The sequence below is a fragment of the Rhinoraja longicauda genome, chromosome 3 (assembly GCF_053455715.1).
Source record: "Rhinoraja longicauda isolate Sanriku21f chromosome 3, sRhiLon1.1, whole genome shotgun sequence".
NCBI lineage: Eukaryota > Metazoa > Chordata > Chondrichthyes > Rajiformes > Arhynchobatidae > Rhinoraja > Rhinoraja longicauda.
The window spans coordinates 91,583,468-91,601,035 of record NC_135955.1 but is presented as its reverse complement, the minus strand read 5'-3'; the positions used below and the strand labels follow the sequence as shown (position 1 = coordinate 91,601,035).

General features: G+C 42.1%; 2 protein-coding genes across 5 annotated transcripts in view; one reads left to right on the top strand and one right to left on the bottom strand.

Moving 5' to 3' along the window:
* Positions 1-17,568, top strand: part of LOC144592182 (N(4)-(beta-N-acetylglucosaminyl)-L-asparaginase-like) — a 63,491-nt gene that overhangs the window by 14,719 nt on the left and 31,204 nt on the right. For 3 of the 4 annotated variants that reach the window (XM_078396654.1, XM_078396653.1, XM_078396652.1), the window contains 3 exons: positions 256-363; positions 1,409-1,542; positions 2,711-3,501. In XM_078396654.1, coding sequence (XP_078252780.1) covers positions 256-363; positions 1,409-1,542; positions 2,711-2,805 — 337 coding nt within the window. In that variant the 3' untranslated portion in view covers positions 2,806-3,501. Of the gene's footprint in view, positions 1-255; positions 364-1,408; positions 1,543-2,710; positions 3,502-17,568 lie in introns of those variants that run through there. The other variant, XR_013547101.1, reaches the window with a different exon arrangement.
* Positions 6,474-17,568, bottom strand: part of neil3 (nei-like DNA glycosylase 3) — a 45,396-nt gene continuing 34,301 nt past the window's right edge. The window contains exons 8-10 of the mRNA XM_078396655.1: positions 16,015-16,492; positions 10,744-10,918; positions 6,474-6,909 (exon numbers count right to left, since the gene is read on the bottom strand). Of these exons, the coding sequence (XP_078252781.1) occupies positions 6,727-6,909; positions 10,744-10,918; positions 16,015-16,492 (836 nt within the window). The 3' untranslated portion in view covers positions 6,474-6,726. The remainder of the gene's footprint in view (positions 6,910-10,743; positions 10,919-16,014; positions 16,493-17,568) is intronic.

Sequence of the window (17,568 nt, the reverse complement as noted above, 5' to 3'; positions counted from 1 at the left end):
GTGACTCCTCCTTCAAGGAACCACGCATCTGCACTCCTAGATCCCTCTGCTTTACAACACTCCCCAAAGCCCTACCATTCACTATGTAGGACCTGCCCATGTTAGACTTCCCAAAATGCAACACCTCACATTTCTCTATAACGCTTAGTTGCTCCAGTATTTTGTGTTTATCTCTACTGTTAGCAATGCTGTGTAATCCCAGAGAACAATAACCTGTGTATGTGGGCAGTGATGGGTGTGTGATGTGTCTCACAGCCGTGTTGGGGATTCCCCGATCGCTGGAGCGGGTGCCTACGCGGACAGCACAGCTGGAGCAGCAGCTGCTACTGGGAATGGAGACATCATGATGCGATTCCTCCCAAGGTACGTCAACTCTCACCAGATTTGCAGGTGGTGAAATACGTTTGGTTTATAAGTTGTGAGCCGATAATTGAGCTGAAATACTTAAAACTTTGAGCCAAGTGAAACTTCTTTTGAAAAGATGCCCTGTATTCATCACAGCAGCAGTCTTAGTTTAGTTTATAGAGACAATGTGGAAACAGGCCCATTGGCCCATCATGTCCGCGCCAACTCAATTGTCATAATCTTTGTAATACAGACTGGTGTTGGGGTTCACTTCCATTTGACAGTGATCGTTCACCCCCCCTCTTTTTGACTGATTGCAGATGCTGACTGCGTCATAGCAAAGCCTCTTATTTGATGTCTACCCCCATTTTGGGAAGCAGATTAGTTAATGAACGGTAGTCAAGAGCAGGAAGTCGTAAGAGAAGCAGAGATAACTAGCCATCTATAAGTAATAGATAGGAAAGGTTTAGAAGGGAGACACAAAATGCTGGAGTAACTCAGCGGGTCAGGCAGCATCTCTGGAGAGAAGGAATGGGTGACGTTTCGGGTCGAGACCCCTCTTCAGACTGAAGCATTTTGTGTCTACCTTCGATTTAAACCAGCATCTGCAGCTAGCTGAGATGTGGTATGAAGATAGGCACAAAATGCTGGAGTAACTCAGCGGATGTGACTTGAGAGTCAGGGGAGAGGGAATCTAGAGATATGGAAGATGCAATAACGACAGATCAAAGCAGACAATGTGGTTACTTGGTTGGCATGGACTAGTTGGGCTGAAAAGCTTGTTTCTGTGCTGTATGATTGTGACTAGTTCGTGGGTCGTGGGTTGGGTCGTGATCTTGTTCGGGAAAGGATGGGTATGTGGTAATAACTGGGAAGTCAAACAATTTAATTTTGATGTCACAATAGAATAAGAAAGTGTTGACTTCACTGGGAAGTAGAGTTTGAAAGACTGCGTAACTGGACTTGGGGAAAACAAAAACAATCAGTGGCATACTGTATATATTTTTATTGCATCATATTGTTTTAATTTTAATTGGATGTTCAACTTTGCTCCACAAATTAGCTACCAGGCAGTTGAATATATGAGAATGGGAATAGACCCAACTTTGGCATGCCAGAAAGCTATTAGAAGGATCCAAAAGTATTATCCAAACTTTTTTGGGGCTCTAATCTGTGCTAACAAGACTGGGCATTATGGTAAGTCTTTCCAACAAAGCCTACACATAGGGTAAATCTAAAATTGTCCAAGTAAGGAAAACACTATGTTAAAAACTGTGACTGACAGAAAAAAATTGTAAAAATTTGATTGGTATTTGATTTTATGTACATTTTATGGGAGCAACATTAAATGCTCAGTTTTGAAGCTTTTGCATTGAGGCAATATCTGTTCTGAAAAAATAAAACTGGTCTAGAAAAATAAATTCTGCAGCAAAGAAATTTGAAATCTTTCCATGCATTCAGATTGAAAGAGGCGATAGATAAAGAAGGCATATGGTATTCTTGCCTTCATAGGTCATGGCATTGAGTATGAGGGCCAGGAAGTCATGATGCAGCTCTACAGGACTTTGGTTGGGCCACATTTGGAGTATTGTGTGCAGTTCTGGTCACCCCATTACAGGAATGATGTGGACTCTACAGAAAGGGTGCAGAGGAAGTTTACCAGAATGATACCTGGATTAGGAAGTACTAGCTACAGGGGGAGTTTGGACAGACCTGGATTGTTTTCCCTGGAGCATTGGAGATTGAGGAGAAACCTGATAGAAGTATAAAAAAGGATCTTTTCCATAGAACTGTATGGCTCTATGACAACGTACAATAGATAGAGCAAAGAGGTAGAGTGCCGAATATAGTTCTCAGCATTGTAGTGCATCAGTTCCACCGATAGACCAATGTGAATTGAGCAATACGCTAGCTTATGGAAGGACTGTTCAGAAGCTTGATAAGAGGGGAACAAGCTGTTCTTGAGTCTGGTGGTGCACACTTTCAAGCTTCTATACCACGGACAAGAGCCGGGAGAAGAGGAATGAACAGTGTGGGATAAAGCTTTGTTGGCTGCTTTATGTTTTAACATAATAAAAGGGAAAATTAACACATCTGAAAATGCATGTGCATGCATACCTGATAGTTAGTCGACTTTGTTAAAAGGTCAACCACCTGAAACTGCTTCTCTCCCTCGCACTGATATTGGTTGATCTGCTAAGTTTACCAACACTTCATGCTTTACTTTTGGTATGGCATAAAACTGAGAATAATTCATTAAGAAATATGTAACAATCAAAACAGTGAATAATTTTCACATTAATTAAGCTGATGCACTACGTTACTCCCACTTGCACATTCCTGAAGTTCTTGTTCTCTCTTTCAGGGACTGCATGCAGTAAAGCTCCAAATTTTAATCAGTTTCATTTTATGATTTTCAATCCGTCAACAGCTTCAGAAAAGATAGTCGACTGCATTTAAAGTTGTTGCCATCCATCTGTCATTTTCTAAAGACCTCATCAGCTTGTGAAATTCAAACTATCTTATGAACCAAAGTGACAATTAAGAGTTATTCTGTTAATTTTCAGAGTTGTGCACTCTGTACAAGCAGGTTAAACTGCAGGTGCTCCTCGGCTTAAGATGTTTCGACTTGCGATAGTTCGACTTTGCGCTGGTGCAAACGGCAGCGACCCGTGGCGAGCCGCCACTCGCTTCCAGCCACGTGATCGTGTGTATTACAATGCATTTCCACTTACAATACTCTTGGTTTCCGATGGGTTTCTCGGAACGGAACCCCATCGGAAGCTGAGGAGCACCTGTATTAAGGTTTCAGAAACATTTAGGGGCTCGTTGCCAGTACAGCAGCCTCTTATACACTATATATTATTATAAATATATTATTATATGCATGAAGCAAAGTGGTCTCATGTTTATAGAGTCATACAACAGAGACAAAGGCCCTTCAGTCCAGCTCATCCAAGCTGAAGAAGATGTCTCAACTAAGTTAGTCCCATTTGACCACGATCAGTCAGCCATGATCACAATGAATGGCGATGCTGGCTCGAAGGGCCAAATGGCCTCCTCCCGCACCTGTTTTCATACATATTCATGTTTTTTGTTAATGTGTTGGTGTTCAATATAAGCAGGGAATGCTGGGTAATAAAAACGCACGTGATACTGGCAACTAATGTGTGAGGCTGGTTCTTCATTCTGCTGTCCGGAATATAACAAAATTGGTGACGAGGATGGGATTGTATAAGATTTGTTTCCCTTTTTTTTCATGTCGAGTTCCTCAAGCTCGTATAGCCTTTGTACAGCTAAGTTTTAGGTGAATTGCTACACCAGAACAGACAGGAAATCAGGGTTTTTGAGCAGACTTTCCTTGTCCTTTATAAAAATAAAAAAAGAGGGACAGGATAGCGTCGCCCACGGGCTACATCAGAAACCTTGGCACTTTCGACAAAAGTAGAGCCGTTCAGCTCCATTATGGAAAGAGCAAACATGTCCTTCACGGCAAACAACATAATGGAGATTAGCGGTGAAGGAGAGGTAGTGACTGCAACAAATAAGACCATTCGCAAACGCGTGAAAGCGATTCTGCTCACGGAGATCGGTCCTGAAGTGTACGGCACACTCGTGCACCCATAAAGGCAAAAGACGTCCATCACAGATTGCAGTGGCCGTTTACAGTCACAAAGCAGTGCCTATGGCCAAACCAAAACCAAAGTATGGCAGGGAGCTGAGTTCAGCCAGTTGTTATCGTTGCAACGGTAATCATTCATCCCAATTTTGTCAGTTCAAAACAGCCAAGTGGTATAACTGCCAGAAGAAAGGCCATATCACCTCAGCATGTCGGGCCAAGCTTAAAGCAGGAAGCAAACAACCAGCGGGAAACAAGCGACAACACCAGAAAGGAGTTCACAACTTGGAGATGAACCCAGTTGGAAATGAACTTGGGTTGCACACCATTTATGCAACCAACATCGATAAGCCTACAACCAGCCAAGGCAAGGATTTTCGAACTAAACTATTGATTAATGAACAGTTAATCAATATGTGTATTGACACGGCAGCAGATTGTTCGGCCATGAGCAAAGACCTGTACGAAACAAAGTTCCCACAGACACCATTGTCTGAGAGTAAGGTCAATCTGAGAACCTACTCAGACGAAGTTTTGGAGACATACGAACAAATGAACTGCAATGTTCAGCATAATGGTCAGTCAGTAACACTGCCCATCATAGTAGCCAGCTACAGCAATAAAGCAATCCTCTTTGGAAAGGGTTGGCTGAGTAGAATAAAGTTAGACTGGAAGAACATTTTCGGCATCGATTTGTCCAAATCACATCTTGAAAACGTCATAAGCAAACATACAGAAATAGTTGCCGACAGTTACACGGGAATAACGGGGTACGCTGCACACATTCGACTTTAGCAAGATGTAAAACCTGTGTATTGTCGACCAAGACCTGTACCATATGCACTAAAGCAACAAGTGGAGGAGGAACCCGACAGGTTGGTGCAGAATGGAGTACTCGTGAAGACAGACCAGAGCAACTGAACAACACACATTGTGCCCGTGCCCAAGGTCGACAAAACTGTTCGACTATGCGGTGACTACAAAGTCACAATCAACCAAGCCATTGACGACGAACAATATTCGTCACCAACCTCGCAAGATCTGTACACAGAACTTAGCCGAGCAAGAGTTTTTTCAGTCAGAGAGTGGTGAAGGTGTGGAATTCTCTGCCTCAGAAGGCAGTGGAGGCCAGTTCGTTGGATGCTTTCAAGAGAGAGCTGGATAAAATGGAGAGGGTACAGAGGAGATTTACTAGAATGTTGCCTGGGTTTCAGCACTTAGGCTACAGAGAGAGGTTGAACAGGTTGGGTCTTTATTATTTGGAGCGTAGAAGGTTGAGGGGGGACTTGATAGAGGTTTTTAAAATTTTGAGAGGGACGGACAGAGTTGACGTGGGTAGGCTTTTCCCTTTGAGAGTGGGGAAGATTCCAACAAGGGGACATAGCTTCAGAATTGAGGGACAAAAGTTTAGGGGTAACATGAGGGGGAACTTCTTTACTCAGAGGGTGGTGGCTGTATGGAATGGGCTTCCGGTGGAAGTGGTGGAGGCTGGCTCGATTTTATTATTTAAGAGTAAATTGGATAGGTATATGGATAGGAGGGGATTAGAGGGTTATGGTCTGAGTGCAGGTAGATGAGACTAGATCAAGGAGAATGGTCGGCGTGGACTGGTAGGGCCGGACAGGCCTGTTTCCATGCTGTAGTTGTTATATGTTATGGAACTGAAAATTGGATATTAAATGGACAACAAATCGAGTTCACAAGATTGACGAAAATGGTAATAATATCAGTACAGGGAAAATGTACATAAATATATGCAGGTATATATCTCATGACATTTAAAAACAATGTTTGTCACAAAGTTAATAACCATTGCAGAAGGGCATTAAAACAAATAGTTTCCCAATTTATTAATAGTTACTTGCGATAGACAAAGAAAAAACGATGAACAATAGATTTTGAAATACATAATGTAACAGTGATAGAAAAGGTTAAAATAATGGCTTTGAGGAGTTCTTGATATATTGAATAAAGAAATTTCGTAAAACTACACAAGTGCTATTTAAAAAAACATTTGGCGCAAATACATATAACCATATAACATATGGTCCAAATGCTTTGAACAGAGTCACTCATAGCAACTGTCAACTTTGAATGTAGGTTAAGGCTCTTGCAACTGGCTTTGTGATTTCCACTGACTCCATTTACCATCACCATCTTTTAGGTTGAATCTTGCATTCAGCAACTTAACAGAAAAACGTTTTACCAGGTATTTCACTCATCTGCACTTCAGTTTCACTTTTGCCTTCCAACCATCAGGCAGACTGTAACTGAAACTATATTGTTGTGTCAATGTCTACTGTGGGTTAAAGAAACAAGGAATTGCAGATGCAAAAAAAAAAGACAAAGTACGAAATAACTCAGGAAGGACACAAAGTGCTGGAGTAACTCAGCGGGTCAGGCAGCATCCCCGGAGAACATGGACAGGTGACGTTTCAGGTCGGTACCCTTCTTTAGACTCTGAAAAAGGGCCCTGACCCGAAATGTCACCTATCCATGTTCTTCAGAGCTGCTGCTTGACCTACTGAGTTACTCCAGCACTCTGTGTCTAATAGTATGGATTAGTTGTGGTTACCAAGCAAGGAGTCCCAATGTTGCAATTCAATCTGCAGGTTTGGGGGAAAACATGATCTTAATACAGGAAATGTTTTAATATATATATATATATAAATCCATCTAAAGCTATCACTGATGTACCACTGGTCCTGCAGTGCTCGCGTCAGTGAATCAATTCTTTAATTCTCTTTACCTCAGCATTTGTTTCAGCAGCCGGCAGGGATCTTAGATCCAGGTGCATTCTCTGCCCACTGAAAGAAATCACACTGTTTGCTCATTCCTCGCGAGCAAACGTAAAAGTTGCGTCCGTTATTGGGACCAAGTTTCAGCACGGTCCTCATGATACATCGTGTTCCATGATTGCAGATCGGAAAATGTAAATCAGCCCACTAGGGGAACAGATATGCATGTAAGGCACTAATAGCATAATATTCTCAAAAGTACATGAATGCTCTCAGAACATGTTTATGAGCCATTTATTTACTTACTCATCCATCAGTCTATTAGGAATGGGTCAAAGGGAAACCTTTTAAAAATAATTGCTCACCTTCTTTGTTGAACTTTTAATTTAGGATCTCAGAAAAAAAGTTATGAATGTGTGATATGGCCATCCAATCTAATTACAACATTAAGTGAACAAAAAATATGTATTTCTGCATAATTAAAATTATTAATCCCCTCATCTTATTAGAAGTCTTTTGATTTACAACCTATTATATACATGTGCAACTGAGCTGAACAAATCCAATTATAAATGGCTAAAATAGTTCTCCAAACAATATGCTGCAATCTAGTATTTAATCAAATTCATTAACAAACCAAAAAATAGCAATTACTGTAATTTCAAAGCTATTTTAAACTATTGAATCTATCAAAGTGCAGTTGATGTTTAAAGCAAATTGTGCAGAGAATCTGAAGTGTAAAATGGGCTGCGGGAAGTTTGAAATATTGTGGTTACACACTTTTAGATTTTTGGACGATGTTGAAGTGCCCTCTTCAGACCATTTGGTATAATGCTATTCACTAATCAAAGCTTGAGTTCTGCACAAAATTCTCTTTTAACCTGTTTTGTCCTTTAATATTTGCCTGACTAGATCTTAAATTAATAATGAAAAAATCATAACAATATTTGGGATTTCTTTGAGAATTTTGAGAAAATTGATGCCCAGCATTTGCCACCAACACTCCATCTTACTGCCACAATCTAATCCCAAACTGAGAATGGAGACACAAGGAACTGCAGATGCTGAAATCAGGAGCAAAACACAAGCAGTATCTGTGATGGGAACGAAGAGATGCCGTTCCTGGTCGGGACCTTCCTTCAAATCCCCCTCACTTGCAAAGGCTAAAGCAATGGGACCTGAAAACATCCAAGCAAAAAGCTTTGCTTTGCATGCGAATCCAATCAAACCAGAAGGAAGGATATTACAAGAAGTGGTGGACACTGCCACGGGTACTGACTTCCCCAGCAGTGAAGGGATCTGCAGGAGGTGCTGCTTCAAAGAGGCAGCATCACCAAATACTCATACCACCCTTGCCACACTCTCATTTGATGTTCATAAGTAATAGGAGTGGAAGTCGGCCATACAGCCAATCAAGTATACTCCGCCATTCAATCATGGCTGATCTATCTTTCCCTCTCAACCCCATTCTCCTGCCTTCTCCCCATAACCCATGATACCCTTACTAATCAAGTATTTGTCAATCTCGGTCTTAAAAATACACATGACTTAGCCTCCATAGTCATCTATGACAACAAATGCCACAGATTCACCACCCTCTGACTAAAGAAATTCCTCCTCATCTTCTCTCTAAAGGAACATCCTTTTATTCTGAGGCTGTGGCCTCTGGTCCTACACTCTCTCACTAGTGGAAACATCCTCTCCACATCCACTCTTTCCAGGCCTTTAACTATTCAGTAAGTTTCCATGAGGTCCTCCTCATCTCAACGAGTAGAGGCCCTGTGCCGTCAAACACTCACCCAATCATCCCTAGGATCATTCTCGTAAAGAATTTCACTCTTACCGTCAGGAAGGTGGAACAGGAGTCTAGAAACAGTGACCAACAGGTTCAAGAACAGCTTCTACCCAACAACCATCAACAGACAATGAAATTCACAACATTAACCTAAGAACTATTAACCTAAGTTTTTGGTTGCAATGCAGATTTTTTTTTGCACGTATTGGACTTATTAATGTATTGTTTATTATATATGTATATTGTGTTTACAGGCCTGTTATGCTGCTGCAAGTAATAATTTCATTGTCTGTTTTTGGAAGATATGACAATTAAACACTCTTGACTTCAATATTTCATCCCATCAACCTCCCTAAATGCTCATTTCCTCCATCACTGGCACAATTTGGATGAGAACATACAAGGCAAGATTAGCAAGTTTGCTGATGATACAAAAGTTAGTGGTTTTGCAGATAGTGAAGATGGTTGTGAACGATTGCAGCAGGATCTGGATCGATTGGCCAGGTGGGCGGAGGAATGGTTGATGGAATTTAATACAGAGAAGTGGGAGGTGTTGCATTTTGGGACGTCGAACAAGGGCAAGACCTACACAGTAAATGGTAGGCCTCTGGGTAGTGTTGTGGAGCAGACGGATCTAGGAGTACAGGTGCATGGTTCCTTGAAGGGCGAGTCACAGTTAGATCAGGTGGTCATAAAGGGTTTTGGCACTTTGGCCTTCATCAGTCAGAGTATTGAGTACAGAAGTTGGGAGGTCATGTTGCAATTGTATAAGACGTTGGTGAGACAGTTCTGGGCACCATGTTAAGGGAAAGATATTGTCAAGCTTGAAAGGGTTCAGAAAAGATTTACGAGGATGTTGCCAGGATTAGAGAGTGTGAACGAAAGGAAGAGGTTGAATAGAGTCCCTATTCCATGGAGCACAGGAAGATGAGGGGAGATCTTATAGAGGTGTTCAAAATCATGAGAAGTAGTGGGTTATGGGAACACCACCAGTAGATTATCTGCGTCACATACAATTAGAAACATAGAAAATAGGTGGAGTAGGCCATTCGGCCCTTCAAGCCAGCACTGCCATTCAATATGATCATGACTGATCACCCAAATTCACTACCCCGTTCCTGCTTTCTCCCTGTATCCCTTGATTCCGTTAGCCCTAAGAGCTAGATCTAACTCTCTCTTGAAAATATCCAGTGAATTGGCTTCCACTGCCTTCTGTGGCAGAGAATTCCACAGATTCACAACTCTCCGGGTGAAAAGGTTTTTCCTCATCTCAGTCCTAAATGGTCTACCCCTTATTCTTAAACTGTGACTCGTGGTTCTGGACTCCACACTGTATCACCTCTAGTCCCAGACTCTCCCACTAGTGGAAACATCCTCTCCACATCCACTCTATCCAAACCTTTCACTATTCGGTAAGTTTGAATGAGGTCCCCCCTCAATGATGGGCCGAATGGGCTAATTCTGCTCCCATAACTTATGAACCATCCTGAAGTTGGAAATATATTTCTGGTCCAAATAAATTGTTGCTGTGTCTACATCCTGGAACTTCATTGCCAACAGCACAGGACCGGCTGTATATATATGATATGATAGTACTTTCACCACAACAACTGCAACATTGCAAGACAGTGATGCATCAACACCTTGTCGAGGATTTAAGTACAGGCACTGAATCATGGCTTTATAGCCAACATACAGATCCTGAAAATGAATATGTTTAAAAATAAACAGGATTCTGCTAAGCAAAGAACATATCCATTGAACACTTCAAACCCCCCTGTGGTTGTCACTGTGGAAAGCATTCTGGCCTTCATCCAATTAATCAATGTGAAGTAAAATGTACACACAGGAACTGCAGATGCTAGAATCCTGCAAAGAACACAAAATGCTGGAGGAATTCAGTGGGTCAGGCAGTATCTCTGGAGGACATGGATAGGTGACGTTTTGAGAAGAACCTTACCCAAAACGTCACCTATCCATGTCCTACATAGATGCTGCCTGGATCGCTGAGTAACTCCAGCACTTGGTGTTCTAGTCAAAGGCAAGACTGGCAGTTGGAAACAAGAGGGGTTTTGACTCAGCACACACTACAAAAGCACAAGGATGCAGATGTGAATAGTGACAGCACATTTAACACCCACTGTTTCATAAGCAGTATATTGATGGCACTCAAGTTAATGAACTGCTGCATCACTTCAATGGTGTCAGGTCATTTGGATTCCTTGAGAAAAGACTAATACACTCACCTGAAAATAGTCGCACTGACGATCCCGTGGCAGGGAGCAAGTGTAAAATTGCCTCCCTTTATTGTCACCTTCTTTTCTGACTACTCTCAGTTCACAGGGACGACTGTGTTTTTTGCAATGTGGGGTTTCAGGCCTTGCAGCCAGGCCATTACCCTCATTCACATTATCAGAGACCCTGGAAACACAATAATATATTTTACATCAATTCACTTTTTAATCAAAACCACAGAATTAAGAATCTCTGGCCTTGTGCAATCACAATGCCTGCTGACAGCAGGACTGAAGGCAAGAAATATCACCAACCTGTCGCAAGAAACCTTTGGTTTACAAATCATTCTGAAGTGACAGAGACCTTCACATTTGCAGTGGTGGAAATGATAGTTAGACTGACAAATTAATTTGAAAACAACTTAATTTGAAAACAACATGGCAAGTACAGTCCCTTTGGAGCCTTAAATATGAATTAACTAAAGTAATAGAACAATTATGTCCTCAACAAATGTCATAGAATATAGAATAGTACAGCATCGGAACAGGCCCTTCCACCCACAATGTCCATGCTGAATATGATGCCAAGTTCCAGGCACCCATCATCCTATGCAAAAAGAACTTGCCCCACACATCTTCTTTAAACTTTGCCCTTCTCACAGTTATACCCTCTAGTCTCTGACATTTCTACCCTGGTAAAAAAGATCCAACTGTTTACCTTACCTATTATGTCCATACACATTAAGTTGTATAATAGAATATAACAGGTATATAATTGAGATGATATATAAAACTTAATAGACAATAGGTGCAGGAATAGGTCATTCGGCCCTTCGAGCCAGCATCATGTGATCACGGCTGATCATTCTCAATCAGTATCCCATTCCTGCCTTTTCCCCATACCCCCTGACTCCGCTATCCTTAAGAGCTCTATCTATCTCTCTCTTGAATGCATTCAGAGAATTGGCTTCTGAGGCAGTGACTTCCACAGATTTACAACTCTCTGACTGAAAAAGCTTTTCCTCATCTCCGTTCTAAATGGCCTACCCCTTATTCTTAAACTGTAGCCCTTGGTTCTGGACTCCCCCAACATTGGGAACACGGTTATAAAGTTCCCCAATCTATAGCGGGCAACCTCTTAAGTTTATGTTTATTATCAGCACATGTAGAGATGTATAATGAAAAGCGTTGTTTTGCATGCTATCCAATCAGATCAGCTAACACTATACATATACACCGATCAGCCAAAACATTATGACCACTGACAGGCAAAGTGAATAACATTGATTATCTTGTTACAATGGCACCTGTCAAGGGGTGGGATATATGAGGCAAGTGAACAGTCAGTTCTTGAAGTTGATGTGTTGGATGCAGGAGAAATGGGCAGGAGTAAAGACCTGAGCGACTTTGACAAGGGCCAAATTGTTACGGCCAGACGACTGGGTCAGAGCATCTCTGAAACGGCAAGGCTTGTGGGGCGCTGCTAAAGGATCTGCTGCTGATGTTTTGGTGCCAGATACCACAGGACACCTTCAGGGGTCTTGTAGAGCCCATGCCTTGGCGGGTCGGCGCTGTCGGCACACGGATATTAGGCAGGTGGTCATAATGTTTTGGCTGATCGGTGTATACAATCAAGCCTATCTCAAATATAATCGGTAGAGCAAAGGGAAAGAAGAGTTCAGAATATAGTTCTCTGCATTGCAGTGGACCAGTTCCAGAGACAAAGATTACAATCAAGCTGACCACAGAGACAGATAAAGGATACAACATTTATTGCAAAGATATAATATTAAAATCAAAGATTGGATTGTACCCTAGCTTATGGAAGGGCCGTTTAGAAGGTTAATAACTCGCCTCACCACCCCCCCCCCCCCCCCCCCCCCCACCATCAGTCTGGTCCCGACATGAAATGTCATCCATCCATGTTCTCCAGAGATGCTGTCTAACCCGCTGAGTTACTCTGGCACTTTGTGTCTATCTTTGAGCCGAACTCTCTGATTCTACTATATCCTTTACGCTGGCGTGTTCCAAATTTACCTTGAAAAGGAGCAATAATTCTTTCAATATTTATTCACCGGAATGTTCTGAAGTTTCTAAATGATAGGAACAGAATTAGGCCAATCGTCCCATCAAGTTTACTCTGCCATTCAATCATGGCTGATCCATCTCTCCCACCCAACCCCATTCTCCTGCCTTCTCCCCATAACTCCTGACACCCATACTAATCATCTATCTCTGCCTAAAACATATCCATTGACTTGGCCTCCACAGCTTTCTGAGGCAATTAATTCCACGGATTCACCACCCTCTGACTAAAGAAATTCCTCCTTATCACCTTTCTAAAGGTACGTCCTTTAATTCTGAGGCTATGACCTGATAAATGGTATTCTGAGGGATAAGTTATACATGCATTTGGATGGACAAGGGCTGATTAGAGATAGTCAGCATGGTTTTGTACATGGGAGTTTGAGTCTCACAAATCTGATTTGAGTTTTTGGAAGATGTGACCAAAAAGGTCGATGAGGGCAGAGCTGTAGATGTTGTGTACATGGATTTCAGCAAAGCATTTGACAAGGTTCCACATGGTAGGTTGCTCTGGAAGGTTAGATCTCATGGGATCCAAGGAGAGATAGCTGAATGGATAGCAAATTGGCTCCATGGAAGGAAGCAGAGGGTGATGGTGGAAGGTTGCTTCTCAGACTGGAGGCCTGTGACTAGTGGTGTGCCTCAGGGTTTGGTGCTGGGCCCGTTACTGTTCGTCATCTACATCAATGCTTTAATGAGAACATACAAGGCAAGATTACTAAGTTTGCTGAAGTTATAAAAGCGGGTAGCTTTGCAGATAGTGAAGATGGTTGTGAAATATTTCAGCAGTATCTTGATTGATTGGCCAGGTGGATTGAGGAATTGCTGATGTCATTTAATAGAGAAATGTGAGGTGTTGCATTTTAGGAAGTCTAACATGGACAGGACTTACACAGTGAATGGTAGGGCTCTGGGGAATGTTGTAGAGCAGAAGGATCGAGGAGTACAGGTGCATGGTTCCTTGAAGGTAGAGTCGCAGATAGATAAGGTGGTCAAAAAGGCTTTTGGCCTTCATCAGTCAGGGTATTGAGTATATAAAAGTTGGGTGGTTATGTTGCAGTTGTATAAGACGTTGGTGAGTCTACATTTAGAGTATTGTGTTCAGTTCTGTGCACAATGTTATAGGAAAGATGTTGTCAAGCAGATTAGTGGGCAAAATTAGAGCACATGGTATTGGAGGTAGGGTACTGACATGGATAGAAAATTGGTTGACAGACAGAAAGCAAAGAGTGGGGATAAATGGGTCCCTTTCAGAATGGCAGGCAGTAACTAGTGGAGTACCGCAAGTTAGGAACAGGGGACGTACAGGGGACGTACAACGAGATCTGGGTGTCCTAGTGCATCAGTCACTGAAAGGAAGCATGCAGGTACAGCAGGCAGTGAAGAAAGCCAATGGAATGTTGGCCTTCATAACAAGAGGAGTTGAGTATAGGAGCAAAGAGGTCCTTCTGCAGTTGTACAGGGCCCTAATGAGACCGCACCTGGAATACTGTGTGCAGTTTTGGTCTCCAAATTTGAGGAAGGATATTCTTGCTATTGAGGGCGTGCAGCGTAGGTTTACTAGGTTAATTCCCAGATGGCGGGACTTTCGTATGTTGAAAGACTGGAGCGACTAGGCTTGTGTACACTGGAATTTAGAAGGATGAGAGGAGATCTTATCGAAACGTATAAGATTATTAAGGGGTTGGACACGTTAGAGGCAGGAAACATGTTCCCAATGTTGGGGGAGTCCAGAACAAGGGGCCAGAGTTTAAGAATAAGGGGTAGGCCATTTAGAACTGAGATGAGGAAAAACTTTTTCAGTCAGAGAGTTGTGAATCTGTGGAATTCTCTGCCTCATAAGGCAGTGGAGGCCAATTCTCTGAATGCATTCGAGAGCTGGATAGAGCTCTTAAGGATAGCGGAATCAGGGGGTATGGGGAGAAGGCAGGAACGGGGTACTGATTGAGAATGATCAGCCATGATCACATTGAATGGCGGTGCTGGCTCGAAGGGCCGAATGGCCTCCTCCTGCACCTATTGTCTATAAGCTGGAAAGGGTGCGGAGAAGATTTACGAGGATGTTGCCAGGACTAGAGGGTGTGAGCTATGGGGGAGGTTGAGTAGGCTGGGACTCTATTCCTTGGAGCGAGGAGGATGAGGGTTGATCGTACAGGTTTATAAAAACATGAGAGAAATAGATCAGATAGATGCACAGAGTCTCTTCCCCGGAATAGGTGAATCGAGGACCAGAGGACATAGGTTTACGGTGAAGGGGAAAATATTTAATAGACATCTGAAGGGTAACATTTTCACACAAAGGGTGGTGGTTGTATGGAACAAGGACGTAGTTAGACAGGTACATGGATAGGACAGGTTTGGAGGGATATGGACCAAAAGCAAGCTGGTAGGGACTAGTGTAGCTTGGACATGTTGGCCAGTGTGGGCAAGTTAGGCCGAAGGCTCTGTTTCATAGAAACATAGAAAATGGGTGCAGTAGGCCATTCGGCACTTTGAGCCAGCGCCGCCATTTAATATGATCGTGGCTGATCATGCAAAATCAGTACCCCGTTCATGCTTTCTCTCCATATCCCTTGACTCCGTTAGCCCAAAGAGCTATATCTAAATCTCTCTTAAAACATCCAGTGAATTGGCCTCCACTGCTTTCTGTGGCAGAGAATTCCACAGATTCACAACTCTCTGGGTGAAGATGTTTTTCCTCATTTCAGTCCTAAACGTCCTACTCCTTATTCTTAAACTGTGACCCCAGGTTCTGGACTACACTGTATCACTCTATGACCTCTAGTCCTAGACTCTCCCACTAATGGAAACATCCTCTCCACATCCACTCTATCCGAGCCTTTCACTATTCAGTAAATTTCAACGAGGTCCACCCTCATTCTTCTAAACTGTGCAGATTTTACCATTATAGAAGAAATAATTGCTTGCTATTGATTTAAGTTATTAAGAGGGACGCAAAGATCAACTGAGCAGTTCGCTGATTAAGCATAGTAAATTAATTAAAATTCCACAAAACTAGCAGTGTGAAATGGAGAATGTAATGATGCACCAGGCACGATACTACCTGGAAATTGGCGAGAGCAGTTATGAAAGGATGGGCAGAATTTCCCTAGAGAAAATCCAAAATATATTAAGTGTCATTACATGTTTTCGAATCAGTTAACTTAACTACAATACTGCCAAGAGGTTTTCATGTACCTGAGGTTTAACTTTAAACAGTTAGATTTATCGGCACACCTGAAGTCAGAAACTGCAGAATTTGTGTTGAAATCAAAATAATTATGGTCCTTCTTCAATCTTTTGGGAGGCTGACAAAGTGAACTTTGGTCAGTATAACTAGATGATGTTGAATTGTCAGTCGCTTGATTGGCAAATTTATTAAAACTACTTTTTATCCGATGATTAGAGTTCAACGTATTTGCAGAGCAATTCTCAACCAAGGCTAGAAATGAAGGATTCCCATCTGGTGATAGCGTGTTCCCTTTCACTTGATTTCCTGCAGAGGAACAGGATGCAGGACTCTTCTGGGAGCTCCTTTGTGACGTCAAGACCAGTGTCGTCACACCAAATGCTGCTCTGCGATTGAGCTTCCATTCCACGAGGGGTTTACCAAAGTTGTTACATTGGTACTTTATGAGATTCGTATCAAAACCAAACTTCTGAGGTGATGCTGCCTCTAAAAATAAAAACAGTTAATATTACTCATCATAAATCGTTTGCAGAATCACTGAAAAGAGAAATATTGTTAAACGAGATATTCAAGTTTAACATCGTAGGAATATCAAGAGATTCCTACTTGATCTTAAACTTAAATTTTCTTATGGAAGTGGAAAGGTATTTTTAACTGATTTACCTACTAAGCCATTGAACAAAATGTATTGTTTCCCTAAGCTCACTAAACTTTCAGCTTTGTTTCGATTAGTGATACAGCATGGAAACAGGCTCTTCAGCCCACGCTGACCATCGATCACCCGTTCACACTAGTTCCGTTATCCCACTTTCCCATCTACTCCCTACACACTAGGGGCCAATTTAAAGAGGGCAAATTAACTTACAAACCTGCACGTCTCTGGGATGTCGGAGGAAACCACAGAGTCTGGAGAAAACCCATGCGGTCACAGGGAGAACATGCACACAGACAACACCCAAGGTCAGGATTGAGCCCGGATCTCTGGTACTGTGAGGCAGTGACACTAGGAGGCCCAAGCTGTTCAATAGAACATTTATGGTAGAATCCATTTGCAAGTGAAAAAATATTTATGTTCCGAACATTTTGTAGAGACATATGTTAAAATTGTCATACCTATAAATAAACTGTAATGAGTGCAAGAATGAAATTGTCACTGACAATTCACTCCCTATATAAATAGTGCAACATAAACACCCATATGAAAGCTGTAATTGAAAGTTTGCATGAAATTCTCACAATGTTGAACATTGCATTTGCTTTATTTATTTATTTTTGGTTTTAGAGATACAGCGCGGAAACAGGCCCTTCGGCCCACCGAGCGATCCCTGCACACTAACACTATCCTACACACACTAGGGACAATTTACATTTATACCAAGCCAATTAACCTACAAATTTGTACGTCTTTGGAGTGTGGGAAAAAAACGAAGATCTCGGAGGAAACCCACACGGTCACGGAGAGAACGTACAAACTCCATCACCTCTTTAAAGGACTCTCACAGGTTATCTAGTGTCTTACTTCCAAACATATCGGTGAATGAAAACTTTTCATCTCTCAGAAG